Source organism: Pseudophryne corroboree, chromosome 2 (assembly GCF_028390025.1).
Source record: "Pseudophryne corroboree isolate aPseCor3 chromosome 2, aPseCor3.hap2, whole genome shotgun sequence".
In the NCBI taxonomy this organism is placed as follows: domain Eukaryota; kingdom Metazoa; phylum Chordata; class Amphibia; order Anura; family Myobatrachidae; genus Pseudophryne; species Pseudophryne corroboree.
Genome location: NC_086445.1, coordinates 961,461,695 through 961,476,950, shown reverse-complemented (window position 1 = coordinate 961,476,950; position 15,256 = coordinate 961,461,695). Strand labels below are relative to the sequence as shown.

Below are 15,256 nucleotides of genomic sequence, written 5' to 3'. Positions count from 1 at the left end.
TGCGCACAACTACAATGCAGCACAGGTGTGGATTGTATACTTGACGACACAGAGGTAGAGCAATGGACTACTGTACCGTACTGATATATATATACTGGTGGTCAGCAAAATTCTGCACTGTCCTCCTACTATATACTGCGCATGTTGGCGGTTCTGGAATTTAATAAGCTTGCCTGAAGAAGTGAGTTTCAGAGACCGCTTGAAGACTAGAGGAGAGTCTTATTGTGTGCAGAGGTGTAGCTAGGTGCCATGGGGCCCGGAGCAAGGGTATGTTTTGGGCGCCCCCATCCCCTGTACTGAATTGGGGGCCTGGCCAACATGTGGTGGCAAGTTACATTTGAAAATAAATTTTTTTTTTACAATCCTAAACTGGTAACAGGGTCAGTTCTAGACCTTGTGAAGCTCATTAATGCGAAAGTTTCCTTTGGGTGCCTCGATGTTTAAAATATACATTGCATGCCAAAGGCGTACAATGAAAATATAGGGGTGCGGCTTCATAGGAAGGGGTGTGGTCACATAGTAGTATCAATTCACATTACACCGCACAGTAGTGTCTGTTATTCACATTACACAACACAGTAGTACCCCTTATACATGTTACACCACAGTAAAGTCGTTTATATACGTTACACTACAGTAGAGCTGCTTATACATGTTACACCACAGTAGAGCCACTTATACACATTATGCCACAGTAGAGCCACTTATAAATGTTACACCATGGTAGAGCACCTTATACATGTTATGCCATGGTAGAGCCCCTTATAAACATTACACCACAGTAGAGTCGCTATGGAAGTAGCTGTTTTTGACTATTTACTTGTTTAATTCAAATTAATTATTATTAATAATAGTTTTATTTATATAGCGCTTTTTCTCCAATAGTACTCAAGGCACTTAATTAAAAACAGTATATATGCCCCGACAGACCTGACCTCACAACCTCCCAATCCCGTAATGAAAATAATGCCCCAAATGTAACCTCCCACAGACTTGATAATCCCCCAATGCCTCAGTGAAAATAATACCTATGCCTCAATGAAAACAATGTCCCAGAATTGCCTGAGGGACAGAGATTGCTGCTCCGCAGCAGTTTGAGAGGCAGAGAGAGATGCTGCAGCTGCTTGAGAGGCAGAGTGAGGTGCTACAGCAGCAGCCCTCTAACTTTTCTGCCGCTTGGAGCTTGCGCTCCAACGGAGCCACCCTCGCTACACCCCTGATTGTGTGTGGGAGGGCAGTCCACAGTAGGTACAGCCCGAAGAAAGTCCTGCAAATGTGAATGGGAACGAATAATGAGTGTGGATGAGAGACGTAGATCTTGTAAAGAGCAAAGAAATCTGGGGGATCATACAGACCTGATCGCACGCTGCCATTTTTCACAGCGGTGCGATCAGGTCTGAAGTGCGCCTGCGCATGGGTCTCAAAGGGCAGGCGCGTCGCTCCCTGGCGACGGCCGTCTCCAGGGAGCGACGGATCTAACGAAGAAAGTGATCGCACCGAAGATTAACAGGAAGAGGCCGTTGGTGGGCGTCAACTGACCGTTTTCAAGGAGTGCCCATGCGAACGCAGGCGTGCCCAGCCGTTTCCTGGGAGGGATCCTGACGTCAGCTCCGTCCTGGTTCATCGCAGCGGGTGAGTAAGTCCTGAGCTGTGCAGAGACTGCACAAGCGTTTGCAGCCCTGCACAGCGAATCCCCCCTCTCCTGTGGGCGGCGATTACCTGGTCGCAGCAGTGCAAAAAATAGCCAGGTCTGAATTAAGCCCTTGGTTGGGAGATATTTTGAGATAAGCAAAGGTATGTATGTTGGTGAAGTTTGGTTAATGGCCTTGTGTGTGAGTAAAAGTATTTTATATTGAATACGGTAAAATACAGGTAACCAATGGAGGGACTGACAGAGCGGATCCGCAGATGATGAATATATATACATAATAGCCTAAAAATGCACTATATCATTACAGTCCAATGTAACGTACTTAGGGGGTCATTCCGAGTTGTTCGCTCTGTATTTTTTTCTCGCAACGGAGCGATTAGTCGCTAATGCGCATGCGCAATGCCCACAGTGCGACTGCGCCAAGTAAATTTGCTATGCAGTTAGGTATTTTACTCACGGCATTACAAGGTTTTTTCTTCGTTCTGGTGATCATAATGTGATTGACAGGAAGTGGGTGTTTCTGGGCGGAAACAGGCCGTTTTATGGGTGTGTGCGAAAAAACACTACCGTTTCTGGGAAAAACGCGGGAGTGGCTGGAGAAACGGAGGAGTGTCTGGGCGAACGCTGATTGTGTTTGTGACGTCAAACCAGGAACGACAAGCACTGAACTGATCGCAGATGCCGAGTAAGTCTGGAGCTACTCAGAAACTGCTAAGAAGTGTCTATTTGCAATTCTGCTAATCTTTCGTTCGCAATTTTAATAAGCTAAGATTCACTCCCAGTAGGCGGCGGCTTAGCGTGTGCAAAGCTGCTAAAAGCAGCTTGCGAGCGAACAACTCGGAATGACCCCCTAAGAGTTTAAATAAATCATTAGAAGCACACATTTTTCTTCTGTGAAGTCACCCCTGAAGCTGGCCACTGCTTTCTTCTTAGCTTGCACCTATTTTACATCAGTTTGTGGCCGTATTTTAGAATTTATTTTTTTGCTACTTTCCTTTGTATGTGAAGATTAAACAAATGTTTTCCTGTGCTTATGGCCCGATAGTGTGTATAAGTGTATGTGGGTGTAAGTATTGCCTGACGTCAGCCTATTGCACCTACAGATGTCTCTGACTCAGCATATGGGTGTAAATACATTATTGTGACATAGGCCTTTTCAGAGCTTACTTTCGTGTGCATATTTGTCAGTCTCCAGCCCAACATTTTTCCACAGTGTGTTGTTGTGAGACGGTTAACAAAAACTACAAGTCATATCTAAGCTTTCCACCTTGTAGATTAAGTGCGTGAACCCTTGTACAGGAACTTGTTTCCAATTCCTTGAAATAGCTACAAAATGTGGTTAAACTTAGAATGTGTTATGTTTTAAAATCAGTTTTGGGCGGCAACCTGTGGCTTTCCATGATGATCGATGTTTGGTTGATCGTTTTTTTTATCGATTTTGTGTTTCATGGTCTAAATCACACATTTAATAACAGAAGGTTTTTATCCTTTTACAAAAAAAATATGTCAAAAATCATCTGTTAGTAAATGTGGGATTTAAGGGTATATTTACTAAAAATCGATCTGGGTCAAATGTATCGATGTTTGACCGATTCTGTATTTCAGGGTCTAAATTCCACATTTACTAACGCAGGGGTGGCCAAACAGACTGGGCGATCGCGGACATGCGACCAGTCGATCGCTATGCGCCGCCCCTTCCACACAAGGCGAGGAGAGCGCAGTGCGCGCCTCTCCTGCCTGCCGCTCTGCCCCTCAGTCTGGTCTCCGGCAGTGACGCCGGAGTATATAGCTCAAATTAGGTGCCGGTTCATTAGCCAATCAGAGCGGACCGGCGCCTGATTTGAGATATACATGCTGTCGTCACCGACGGAGACCATACTGAGAGGCAGGGCGGCAGGCAGGAGAAGTGCGCGCTGCCCTCTCCACACACAGCAAAACGGTGAGCAGCACTGTGGGGGCATATCTGGCACTGTGGGGGCATATCTGTATCTGGCACTGTGGGGTCATAGGTGGCACTGTGGGGGCATATCTAGCACTGTGGGCACATGGCACTGTGGGATCATATCTGTATATGGCACTGTGGGGTCATATGTGGCACTGTGGGGGCATATCTGGCACTGTGGGGGCATATCTGGCACCGTGGGCACATGGCACTGGGGGCCCTGGGGGGGGGTATATATGTATCTGCCACTGTGGGGGCATATCTAGCACTGTGGGCACATGGCACTGTGGGGGCATATCTGTATCTGGCACTGTGGGGTCATATGTGGCACTGTGGGGGCATATCTGGCACTGTAGGGGCATATCTGGCACTGTGGGCACATGGCACTGTGGGGGCATATGTGGCACTGTGGGGGCATAACTGGCACTGTGGGGCATATGTGTATATGGCACTGTGGGGGCATATGTGTTTGAGGTTTTTACCTGTGGGGGCCAATGTGTTATTTCGTGCGAGACAGTCATTACACTCTGTGCAACAAGGCTACGTCCCTTTTTTGTTATACCACGCCCACTTTTTGTTATGCCGCGCCCCTTTTGTGCGCTATTATCCCGCCTAGGTAGATCACAAAAGCTTCAGCTTTCAAAGTAGATCACCGACTTCAAAAGTCTGGCCACGCCTGCTAACAGATGATTTTTGACATTTTTTAAACAATGTCAAAAATCATCTGTTGGTAAATGTGTGATTTAGACCCTTAAACAGTCACAAAATCAATAAAAAATCGACCAAACATCTACCAAAACTGACTTTTAGTAAATATACCCCAATGTCCCATCATGCCCTGCAGCCGTGACATGTTCCACAAATACCAGGACTCCACAGGTCTCCAACTATGTAAATTGTGCATGTCTATGGGGGTCATTCCGACCCGATCGCTCGCTGCAGTTTGTCGCAGAGCAGTGATCGGGTCGGAACTGCGCATGCGCCGGCGCCACAGTGCGTCGGTGCACGGCAGCCGTCGTTGCCTAGCGATCGCCTCTGAAACAGAGGCGGTCGCTGGGCGGGAGGGGGCTGGACGGCGGCGTTAAGCCGCCATTTAGGGGGCGCGGTACGGCCAACGCAGGCGTGGCCGGACCATTTGGGGGGCGGGCCGCTGCGGCTGCGTGACATCTCATGCAGCCGCTGTGGCCAGTGGCAGCGACAATCAACTCTCGGCCAGCTGCAGGAGCTGCGCTGTCCGGAAGTGACTCCACAAATACAAAAGCATCACCGCTGTGCGATGCTTTTGTATTTGTGCGGGAAGATGATCGTAGCTGTGCTAAAATTAGCACAGCTACGATCGACTCAGAAAGACCCCCCATGTCTCCATTCACCTACAAGCACCATAACAATACAAATGCTAATGAAACTAATTATAAGATGTTATAAAAATAAATCAATCAATTTAAAGAGACGTCAGTCTGTGTAGAATTATTACTATGAAGAGTAAAAAGGTTTTAGGTTTTGGTTCTGGAATGTGGATGGCAAAAGAATACAGTCCAATAGTTAATGAATAATGGTACGTAATGTCATGCTTGATCCCCTGATCATCTATACGCCCTGCATTGCTGCATTTGTCTTTGGCTCCTGTGGAGTGTGCAATAATATGCATGTGAAACCCCACGGAGAAAAAAAAAAATTAATGTACAGTGGAAATACTGGTTACGCAAGTTACTAGCTGAGCAGTAACTCAGTGATTCCAGTAAGTTTATAGTTAATTGGAAAAAAAAAATGAAATCAGCTGTCTAGAAACTGCCTATCCCTAGTAGGGAGGAGACCCAGCGGCCAGGAGAAAGGTGTCACTGGTAGCTGAGAGCTTCCTGCCTGCTGTCACTGAGGCAGGAGAGCAGGGAAGATAACCGGGAGCTGCCCTTGTGTGGTGGGTACCAACTGTTTCATGAACTCTGACAGCATAATCTGCACCTATGCAGCTGAAGATGTACCTGCTCCTGCATTGGATTCTCTTATGTCTGATGTACTCGGTGAAACCTGGTAAGTTAAGTAACTATGGGGTCTATTCATGAAGCAGTAAAAAGGGTGGAGAAGAGTGAGCCAGTGGAGAAGTTGCCCATGGCAACCAATCAGCACTGAAGTAACATTTATAATTTGCATACTATACAATTGTACGGAGCAGCTGGTTGGTTCCCATGGGCAACTTCTCCACAGGCTCACTTCTCCACTCTTTTCACTGCTTCATGAATAGACCCCATGTCATTTTTCACTTTAACTCAATGCTCTGCTGTGAATGATTAATGCAAAAAGTTTTTTTTTGCTTTTATTTGTATTCATTTTCAGTGTAGAATATGGTAAATTGTATTTGATGTCTTATGTGTTTGTTTTAGTGTGCGGCGCAATGAATTGTCATGTAGTGTGAATGGTGGACTTTGTTCTGCTTATCATCGAGAGATATTACCATGTTGGTTAATAACTCACTTACAGTGTATGCCACACATTCTGTAGTCTGTGACGTAGCGGAATAATTGTACGGAATACAGTCTTTTCCAAGAGTGGCCGGGCTGAGCTCCAAATCACATATATTACAAATGCTTTCCCTAATATAGAACTGGAGATGATTGAGTTCTGTGTGGAAGGGCTGGAAGGGTTTCCAGCAACTGTACATTTTACTAACATAAAAATGGACGTATGTGTGTACGTATGTTCCAGCATAACTCTGGGGTGACATGTAAAAATCCATCGTTTTCGGGGTTGCTGAGATGAATAGTGACACTCCTGATGCCGTTTCAGTCCAAGTTCAGCCCCCATCAGCATGCAGGGTGAGAAGGGGTGAAAAATTACTTTATAATTTTTATACTGTACTTATAGTTTTAATTACCTGTAAATAAAATTACTTCAATTTTACACTTTAGATAGAATTCATTCCTTTTCCTGTCTAATAGAAGATTGGGATAAATAAATACCCGGGCAACGCCGGGTAAGGAACGTTTGCTTTTTGTACGAGTTAATCTCCGGAACTGATGAACGCATTTAGAAAATTGATATGTTCCTTAGACTGTCCGTTAACATATAGCCTATGTATTTTCACGCTAATTCTTTTAGGGGTTGGGTGGTGGACTTAAACTTGAAGATGGAAGCAATGAAAGTAGTCTTATTGCATTAAGATTACCACACGGGCGAAGCCGCGGGCAAAAAGCTAGTATAGAAATAAAGAATGAAATGAGAAAACAATATTACATCATAGTACACTTAATTATACTTCTCATTCTCCGCATACCAACGGTTTGTGTCTGTTTGGGGTCATTAACCTTTATGAATCCCAGATCTCTTTTAGATTTTGCTTATACATTTTTTTTACGTCATAGCAACTAAATAATAATGTGAAAGAAGATATGATGGTTTCTGAAACTTCCATAAAGAATTCTCAAGGAAGAAAAAAATATTTTTTTAAGGCTTGTGAGATGTGTAACTTTCTATTGCCAACCGCAGTTACCATAGTCATCTGCTAGACCGTGGGCAGCAATCTGACACGAGAACCATAAAATGTACAGTAGTTAGAGGATATTTGGAGAAGTGCTGTTTCCTGTTTGCACCGTCTTCTCATCACTGGACTACAGACAAGTTCTACTTATGTAATATATTAGGCTCTGCTATTCAGCATCTTTATTGTGCTACTGGTTTGGACGTGGGAGCTGTAGTACAAGTGGAGACTGAAAGTCTGAAGGTAGTCTTGGACTGGAATCACTAGGAAATGTCAGCGCTGGGGATCCTGGCGGTCAGAAGACCGACGCCGGGATCCAGAAGTTTGGAAAGCCGTCAGGGGTGAGTTGGGGCTGTCCTCCCCTCTCCCCTAACCCTCCTTTCCCACAACCTAACCCTAACCAAACCTTCCCCTATAGTGTTTAAACCTAACCTCCCTTTGGTAGTGCCTAAACCTACCCCCCCTCTCTGCAGTCACTGTAAACCTAATTCTTTCTCCCCGTAGCCTAACCCTAACCCTAACCCTCCCCGTGGGTGCGTAACCCTAACCCCCCTCTCCGCACCCTAACCCTCCTCGTGTGTGCATAATCCTAACCCCCCTCCCCACACCCTATCCCTCCTCGTGGGTGCATAACCCTAGCCCCTTTCCCCACACCCTATCCCTCCCCGTGGGTGCCTAACCCTAACCCCCTCCCCGCACTCTAACACTAATCCTCCCCATGGGTGCCTAACCCTAACCTCCCCTGCCCCCGCAGCCTACCCCTAACCTCCCCGGGGGACAACTAAACTACCTCCCTCCCCCACAGATCTAAACCTAACGATTGTGCTATACTTACAAAGATCGGGATTCCGACGTCGGTGTCCTGACCATTTTTGGGAATCCGGTGCCGGCATTGTGACGGCTGTCAGGATTCCGGCAGACGGGCTCCCGACAGCTGGTAATTTATCCCCACCCCATAGGACCAAACCACATGGTGTTCAACATCTGAGTAGGTTACAGCCAGGGCCATCTTAATGTACAGTATTGGCTCAATGGGCAGCTGCCCAGGGCCCCAGATTCTAGGGGTGATTGGGCAGGAACAAGGTTGGTACCTCTGGAGCTTCTTGGGAAACAGATAGAAAATGCTGCTTTGTTGATTGTGAGTTACAGCAGCATTCTCCACCTGTCTTCTGCAGCCATATAGTGAATGTCTGTCAGTGACAACCATTTATCGTATGGAAGAATGTGGAGAGGCAGTGCGTGGCTTCAGGAGGAAGACGTTATGATTTTTTAAGAATGTATTCCTGTGAATGGGTGGGTTGGGGCAGTGTGTTTTTCTAGTGGGTTTTTCTGGGGGGGTGCGGTCTACTCCAGGGTGTCATCCTCCGTGGGGTGATACTAAAATGACAGCTCAGTGACAGGAGCTAGGTGCTGCACTATAACATTACTTGCAGCACTCTGCTCCTGTAACTGTGCAGCCCCAACAGTGTCCGGGCCTGCCGAGCATCTCCCGGACCACCGGAGTGATGAAAACATAGGTTGGGCAGCAAGGCCACACCCCTTCCCACACGCCCACGCCCCATTTTGCCTACATACACCTTTGGCACATGCATGGTGGAATTACAGTGCATTAGGTGTCACAGGGCATAGAGGCGCCCCTGGGTAGGGGCCCCAGTGCATTGCTTTACCCAGGGCCTACAATGCTGTTAAGACAGCCCTAGTTACAGCTATGGAAGCACTTTCTCTGATCTCCTCAGTGCTGCTTTACACATGCTTATATCTACAGCGACGCTACTAGCAACTAGCAATGCCCCCCTATACTGAGAATGCCAGCCATGCTGCCAGGGCTGTCTTAACAGCAGTGTAGGCCCCTGGGCACAGAAATCCACTGGGCTCCCTACCCATCCTCCAGTGGTAGGTGTGGTGGGTGCTACCAGTGGCAGCTTTGTTGTCCCGTGGGCGGTAGGGGGTGTTCTATCTTCCGCTCAGCATGTAGGACCTGGAGCAGTAATTTCTGCTAATTACTCCTTTACTGTACAGATGGGGCTAAACTGTAGAAGGGGGCATTGGCCTGAATGAAGAAGCCCTGGCACATGACTTCCAGGGTGGTAGTGGGCGTTTAATACGTATGGGAGGGGTGGATAGTGGAGTGGGCTTAATATTTATAATTTTCCGATGGGTGGGCAGCTTGTTTAACTGCAGGTATCTCAAGTTCCGGAAAATACATTTTTTTAGCTTTGAATGGGATAAAAAACTAGAGCGTCCCACCTTTGAGAAGGTTCTGAGGACTTGGGGATCCGAGTTCAGGAACCAGAGCAATTCACCAATGAAAATCTAAAACTGCATATTTGGCGTGTGGAGCTGGAGCAGGAACCATCTGCTTGAAGGCTGATATCTCTGGTTCTGGCTAGTTCTGGTCATAATAGAGACAAGCTGACAGTGTCCACCGAAAGGGGAGAGTCCCAGCTTTTGGCTTATATCCTCAGTACCTGAGATATCTGGCTGGGAAGAGCAATTAACAGGTTTGGATGAGGACCACTGCTTTCAGTCAGATATCTCCGGTTCCCCAGGGCCGATTTTCAAAAAACTGTTACCCCTGGAAAGAGGGGACACTCAGCTATCAGCCTAGGTTCCTTACACTACTGGGGCCCTTGGGCAAGAGCCCATTGAGCCCATACGAAAAGACGGCCCTGCATGCTGCACAGTAATTGGATTGCAGTCTCCATGTACCATCAATAGATGCAAGGGAGATGAAAATAACACCATACTCACCAACTTGAAAATGTTCCCCTTTCTGGGGGCGAGAGGCAACTAATCACTGTTTGAGGCATTCGCTGAGAATCATGTCATCGCGCCTACCCCCCCATCCTGCGTATTTCACTAAAAGTATGTTGGAGGGTGGGACCTGCAGAGCAGTTACCCCTATGTATGGTGCTGCAGAACCCCTGTGACGCCATATGCAAAAAGGATAATAATACAGCAGTAGTTCAATGCAGAGGGTCACCTTTGTGGGAGCTCACGACTGCCAAACGGTCAGGGCGACTAATGTAAACTCCTGCTTGCATGTTATATGTACAGTAATTGTCATTTGTTGCAAATATTTTATTTTATTTTATACTTAAAATGGTGAGGTAAAAAAATATTCTATGTGCAGTAAAAATGTATGTGTGCATAGGTGATTATAAAAAGGGTGCGTAGGTACACATAGCAAAACAAAGAAATACGTTTTTCTCATGACATTCCTTTGTATATTTACTGTACTGGGCATTGCCCTTCCTCAGTACTTCATTCACCTAAGACAGGGTGTGCTCAGAATCTGTGTTTATTCTGGAATGTTATCAGTGAGAAGAGTTAAAGTGACAGCAGCAGAACCACTGTAGCCTGGAGGTTCTACAAAGGAATTGGCAATCGTGGGTGTAGTTATTTTAGCCTAAGGGCTCAGCCGCACAAATGCATTGGACAAATAGAAAAAAAAAGTTATGAGCCCTCTACCACCAATGTTACCCACCACACATAGTGGTCTATTAATGAAGCAGTGAAAAGTGTGGAGAAGTGAACCAGTGGAGAAGTTGCCCATGACAACCAATCAGCACTGAAGTAACATTTATAATTTGCATACTATACAACTGTACATAGCAGCTGATTGGTTGCCATGGGCAACTTCTCCATAGGCTCACTTTTCCACTCTTTTCACTGCTTCATGAATAGATCCCATAGACTATTTCAGGGACGTTTTCGAAATCGCCTCCTAGTCCCTCCTTTCTTTCCTACCCCATTCATAGATATTCCCCTTGGATCTATAGTAGCCCCCCACATGTTTTTTCCATCATAGCCTTTGGGTCCCCATAAAGCTTTCCTGAGCAGTAGCTTAAAATTAGTTTAAATTACTCCCAACCCTTGTTTCCAATAGTGATGGCTTCCATGCCTGCTCCTCTGTGGGAAGCCAGACATGTAGGGGAGTTCAGGGAATAGCAGACTAGTCATTCTATAATATGGAATCAGACCAGAAGAACAGCCAGGGATAACAGACACAGGGGTCTATTTATGAAACAGTGAAAAGAGTGGAGAAGTGAGCCTGTGGAGAAGTTGCCCATGGCAACCAATCAGAAGCTTCGTACAATTGTATAGTATGCAAATTGTAAATGTTACTTTAATGCTGATTGGTTGCCATCGGAACTTCTCCACTGGCTCACTTCTCCACACTTTTCACAGCTTTATGAATAGACCCCTTAGGGGTCTATTTACTAAACCTTGAATGCAGATAAAGTCAACGGAGATAAAGTACCAGCCAATCGGCTCCTAACTATCATGCCACAGGTTGTGTTTGAAAAATTACAGGAGCCGATTGGGTGGTACTTTATCTCTGTAGACTTTATCTCCATCCAAGGCTTAGTAAATAGACCCCCTAAAGTCATTCAAGCAGTAAGAGGTCAAAGATGGCATCATTGGGGTTATATGTACTCTTCTCTAACTCTGTTTATCTCCCTGAAGAAAGTATACTCTACCATTGTATATGGAATCCTTGTAAACGTTTTCATGGGAATAAACCTTTCTGATATATACAGTATATATAGGTTTAACATAGCGGTGTTGAGTTTTGCTGATCCTAACTCTAAACTTTACTCTAAAACCATCCTAACATTGTCTGTCACATGGGGCCTAATTCAGATCTGTTCTCTCGCTAGCGTTTTTCGCTGCGCAGTGATCAGGTAACTACTGGGCATGCGTATGCACCGCAATGCACAGGCGTGTCGTACGGGTACAAAGCGGATCGTTGCTGTGCACTGGTTCTAGCAAAGAATCCAGTCGCACAGCCGATCGCAAGGAGATTGACAGGAAGAGGGCGTTTGTGGGTGTCAACTGACCATTTTCTGGTAGTGTTTGGAAAAACGCAGGCGTGTCTAGGCGTTTGCAGGGTGGGTGTCTGACGTCAATTCCGGGCTCAAATAGGCTGAGTAAGGTCTGAGCTACTCAGAAACTGCACCAACTGTTTTTGTACCGCTCGGATGCACACTTGCAAAGCTAAAATACACTCCCCTATAGGTGGCGTCTATCTGTTCGCGAACAGATCTGAATTAGGCCCATTGTCGTGTCTACCCTCAATGCTATTGACATTAGGAACGAATACCCTTTGTTACTGTATGTGTCGGGAAAATAGAAAATGGTTTCTTAGTTACTTTGTGAACTCTCGTGATTCTCAATACTATGATTTTTTTTTTTTTTTACAGATTGGCAATCCCACGATTTTATTTAAAAATGAATCAGTTCTCTTGAACAAAGCTGTACTAAATATATCTACTTTATCCAGGGTTTTTTACACAATTAAAGGTCATAAAATTGTAATTTGAAATGAAGCATTTGCACCGCTGGCACCTGAGCATACCTGCACGGGGAGTAAATCTTACAGTTACCGGAGAGCAAACGTTGGGCCTCTACCATAACTGTGCTCCGTATTTCAGGTTACAGATCTACCATGAGATGAGTTGGACAACCCCAGCCCAGCTTACAGTAAATCACTCAGTAGACAGGAGAAAAGCTGCTTAGCACTTTTATTAAATATCCAGATAAACCGAAAGCTTAGTAAATAAGGGGCAAAAAAAAAAGAAAGAAGAGGACTTTGCCTTGTGTAATGATAAAGTGGCTGAAATAATTGTAATTATGAAATATTGTAAAAGGGCATGTACTGTATAATAACATACTTGCCAACCCTCCCTGATTGTTAGGGAGACTCCCTGAAATAGTAGCCGACTCCCTGAAGAGTCTAGCACTCTCCCTAATTGCACTTTTTGCCCATTACGCAGCTGTTACAGTATTTTCTTGGGGGGAGAGAATAAAATCAGGGATCTGTACATTCTAATGGGACCATCAGTCCCATTTTCCTGCATAGGGTACAATAATCCATATACTCTAGCTACATGCATTTTTAAATAAGGTTTCTTGTGGCCACTTACTGTACATGGCCGGTGCTAGGGTGTTTGGCGCCCCCCTGCAAACTATAAATTTTCGCCCTCCCATACTTTACAAAGGCACAGCGCACATAATGCTCCATGTAGCAGTGACGCTTATACACATAATGCTCCCTGAAGTTGTGTTGCTTACACACAATACCCCCTATGGTAGTGCCGCTTATACACACAATTAACCCTTTAGTAGTGCCACTTATATACAACGCCCCATGTAGTAGTGACGCTTACACACGTAACGCCCCCTGTACCAGTGATGCTTACACGTAACGCCCCCTGTACCAGTGAAGCTTACACGTAACGCCCCCTGTAGCAGTAGCGCTTACACACGTAACGCCAACTATAGCAGTGACGCTTACACGTAACGCTCCCTGTAGCAGTGATGCCTACACATGTAACGCCCCCTGTACCAGTGATGCTTAAATGCGTAACGCCTCCTGTAGCAATGACACTTACACATGTACTGCCCCCTGTACCACTGACGCTTACATGCGTAATGCCGCTACAGCATTGGCGCTTACAAATGTAACGCCCCCCGTACCAGTGATGCTTACACGTAATTCCCCTGTACCAGTGACACTTACACACGTACCGCCCCCTGAATCAGTGACACTTACACACGTACCGCCCCCTGAATCAGTGACTCTTACACACGTACCGCCCCCTGTAGCAGTAACGCTTATGCCCCCATATACCAGTGACGCTTACACGCGTACCGCCCCATGTACCAGTGACGCTTACAAACGTAACGCCCCCTGTAGGAGTGATGCTTACACACACAACGCCCCCTGTACCAGTGATGGTTAGATGCGTAATGCTCCCTATACCAGTGACGCTTACACACGTACCGCCCCCTGTAACAGTGATGCTTACACACGTACCACCACCTGTAATGCCCCCTATACCAGTGACACTCACACGTGTAACGCCCCCTGTACCAGTGACGCTTACACACGTACCGCCACCTGTAGCAGGGACGCTTACACACGTACCACCCCCTGTAGTATTGATGCTTACACACGTAACGCCCCTGTACCAGTGATGCTTACACACGTACCGCCACCTGTAGCAGTGATGCTTCCATGCATAATGCCCCCTATACCAGTGACACTTACACAAACAACGCCCCCTGTACCAATTATGCTTACTTGCGTAACACCCGCTGTAGTAGTGACGCTTACGCGTGTAACGCCCCCTGTACCAATGATGCTTACACACGCAACGCCCCCTGTACCAATGACGCTGACATACGCCCCTTGTACCAATGACGCTTACACGCGTAACGCCACCTGTACCAGTGACGCTTACACATGTAACGCCCCCTTTAGCTGTGACGCAGTCATACATACACATACACATTATGGCGCAGTCATACATACACATACACAGATACACACACACACCACATACACATACACATATACACACACATACTGTACATACATTACACACATACACAGTCACACAGACATATACAGTACACAGATAATGTATACACACACACACACACACACACACACACACACACACACACACACACACACACACACACACACACACACACTCACTCTCCTTCCATCCACTTACCAAGAGAAGGCTTGCTGCCCGAAGTTGTAGCATGTTATCCTCCTGTGTTGCAGGCTGCAGCCTGGTGACTGATGCTGTGTAGCTCCGCACCCTTTTAGGTCTGCACACTGCCTGTCACAGGGGAGGGGAGGCTTTGTGCTACCGGCGCCGCTGCCTGTGATAGAGTGTGACAGGCGCAGCAGCAGCAGTGACATCAGCTCAGCACAGGGATGTAGAGCAGGAAGAGCGCCTCTCAAGCCTGGCGCCTCCTTGCTTTACATCCCTTTGCTTAGTAGCAAGTGCAGGGCCTGGCCACTTATATGGAACCACTTGTAAAACACAATACAACAGCAAGTCTTACAAGTATCAGTGTCTTTTCATCAACAAGTAGATCTTACTAACTGCTTTTATTTTGGATGTTAGTCATTTCTATGTCATTCCACTCTCAGATGTAAGAGAAAGTTTAATATTAACAGCATCATGGTGATATGTTTCCGTGCAGCCCCCAACTTTATTTAATTGTCGTGTGCACTTGTGACAGGCATGGGAGGAATAGTAGCACAGCTACTCACTGATAATTTAATCATCTGCCATAATATTGTGAGAAAGGAATAACACGGAGGGAATGGAATATGACAGGAGTGTCATAAGCCTCCAGGCCTGTACACTTGCACTCTGAACAG

General features: G+C 46.2%; 2 protein-coding genes across 2 annotated transcripts in view; one reads left to right on the top strand and one right to left on the bottom strand.

Annotated features, from left to right (window-relative positions):
* RBM11 (RNA binding motif protein 11) overlaps nucleotides 1-15,256 on the bottom strand; it is a 548,228-nt gene that overhangs the window by 231,293 nt on the left and 301,679 nt on the right. The gene's annotated exons all lie outside the window — the stretch shown is intronic.
* LIPI (lipase I) overlaps nucleotides 5,441-15,256 on the top strand; it is a 73,417-nt gene continuing 63,601 nt past the window's right edge. The window contains exon 1 of the mRNA XM_063956338.1: nucleotides 5,441-5,621. Coding sequence (XP_063812408.1) covers nucleotides 5,555-5,621 — 67 coding nt within the window. The 5' untranslated portion in view covers nucleotides 5,441-5,554. The remainder of the gene's footprint in view (nucleotides 5,622-15,256) is intronic.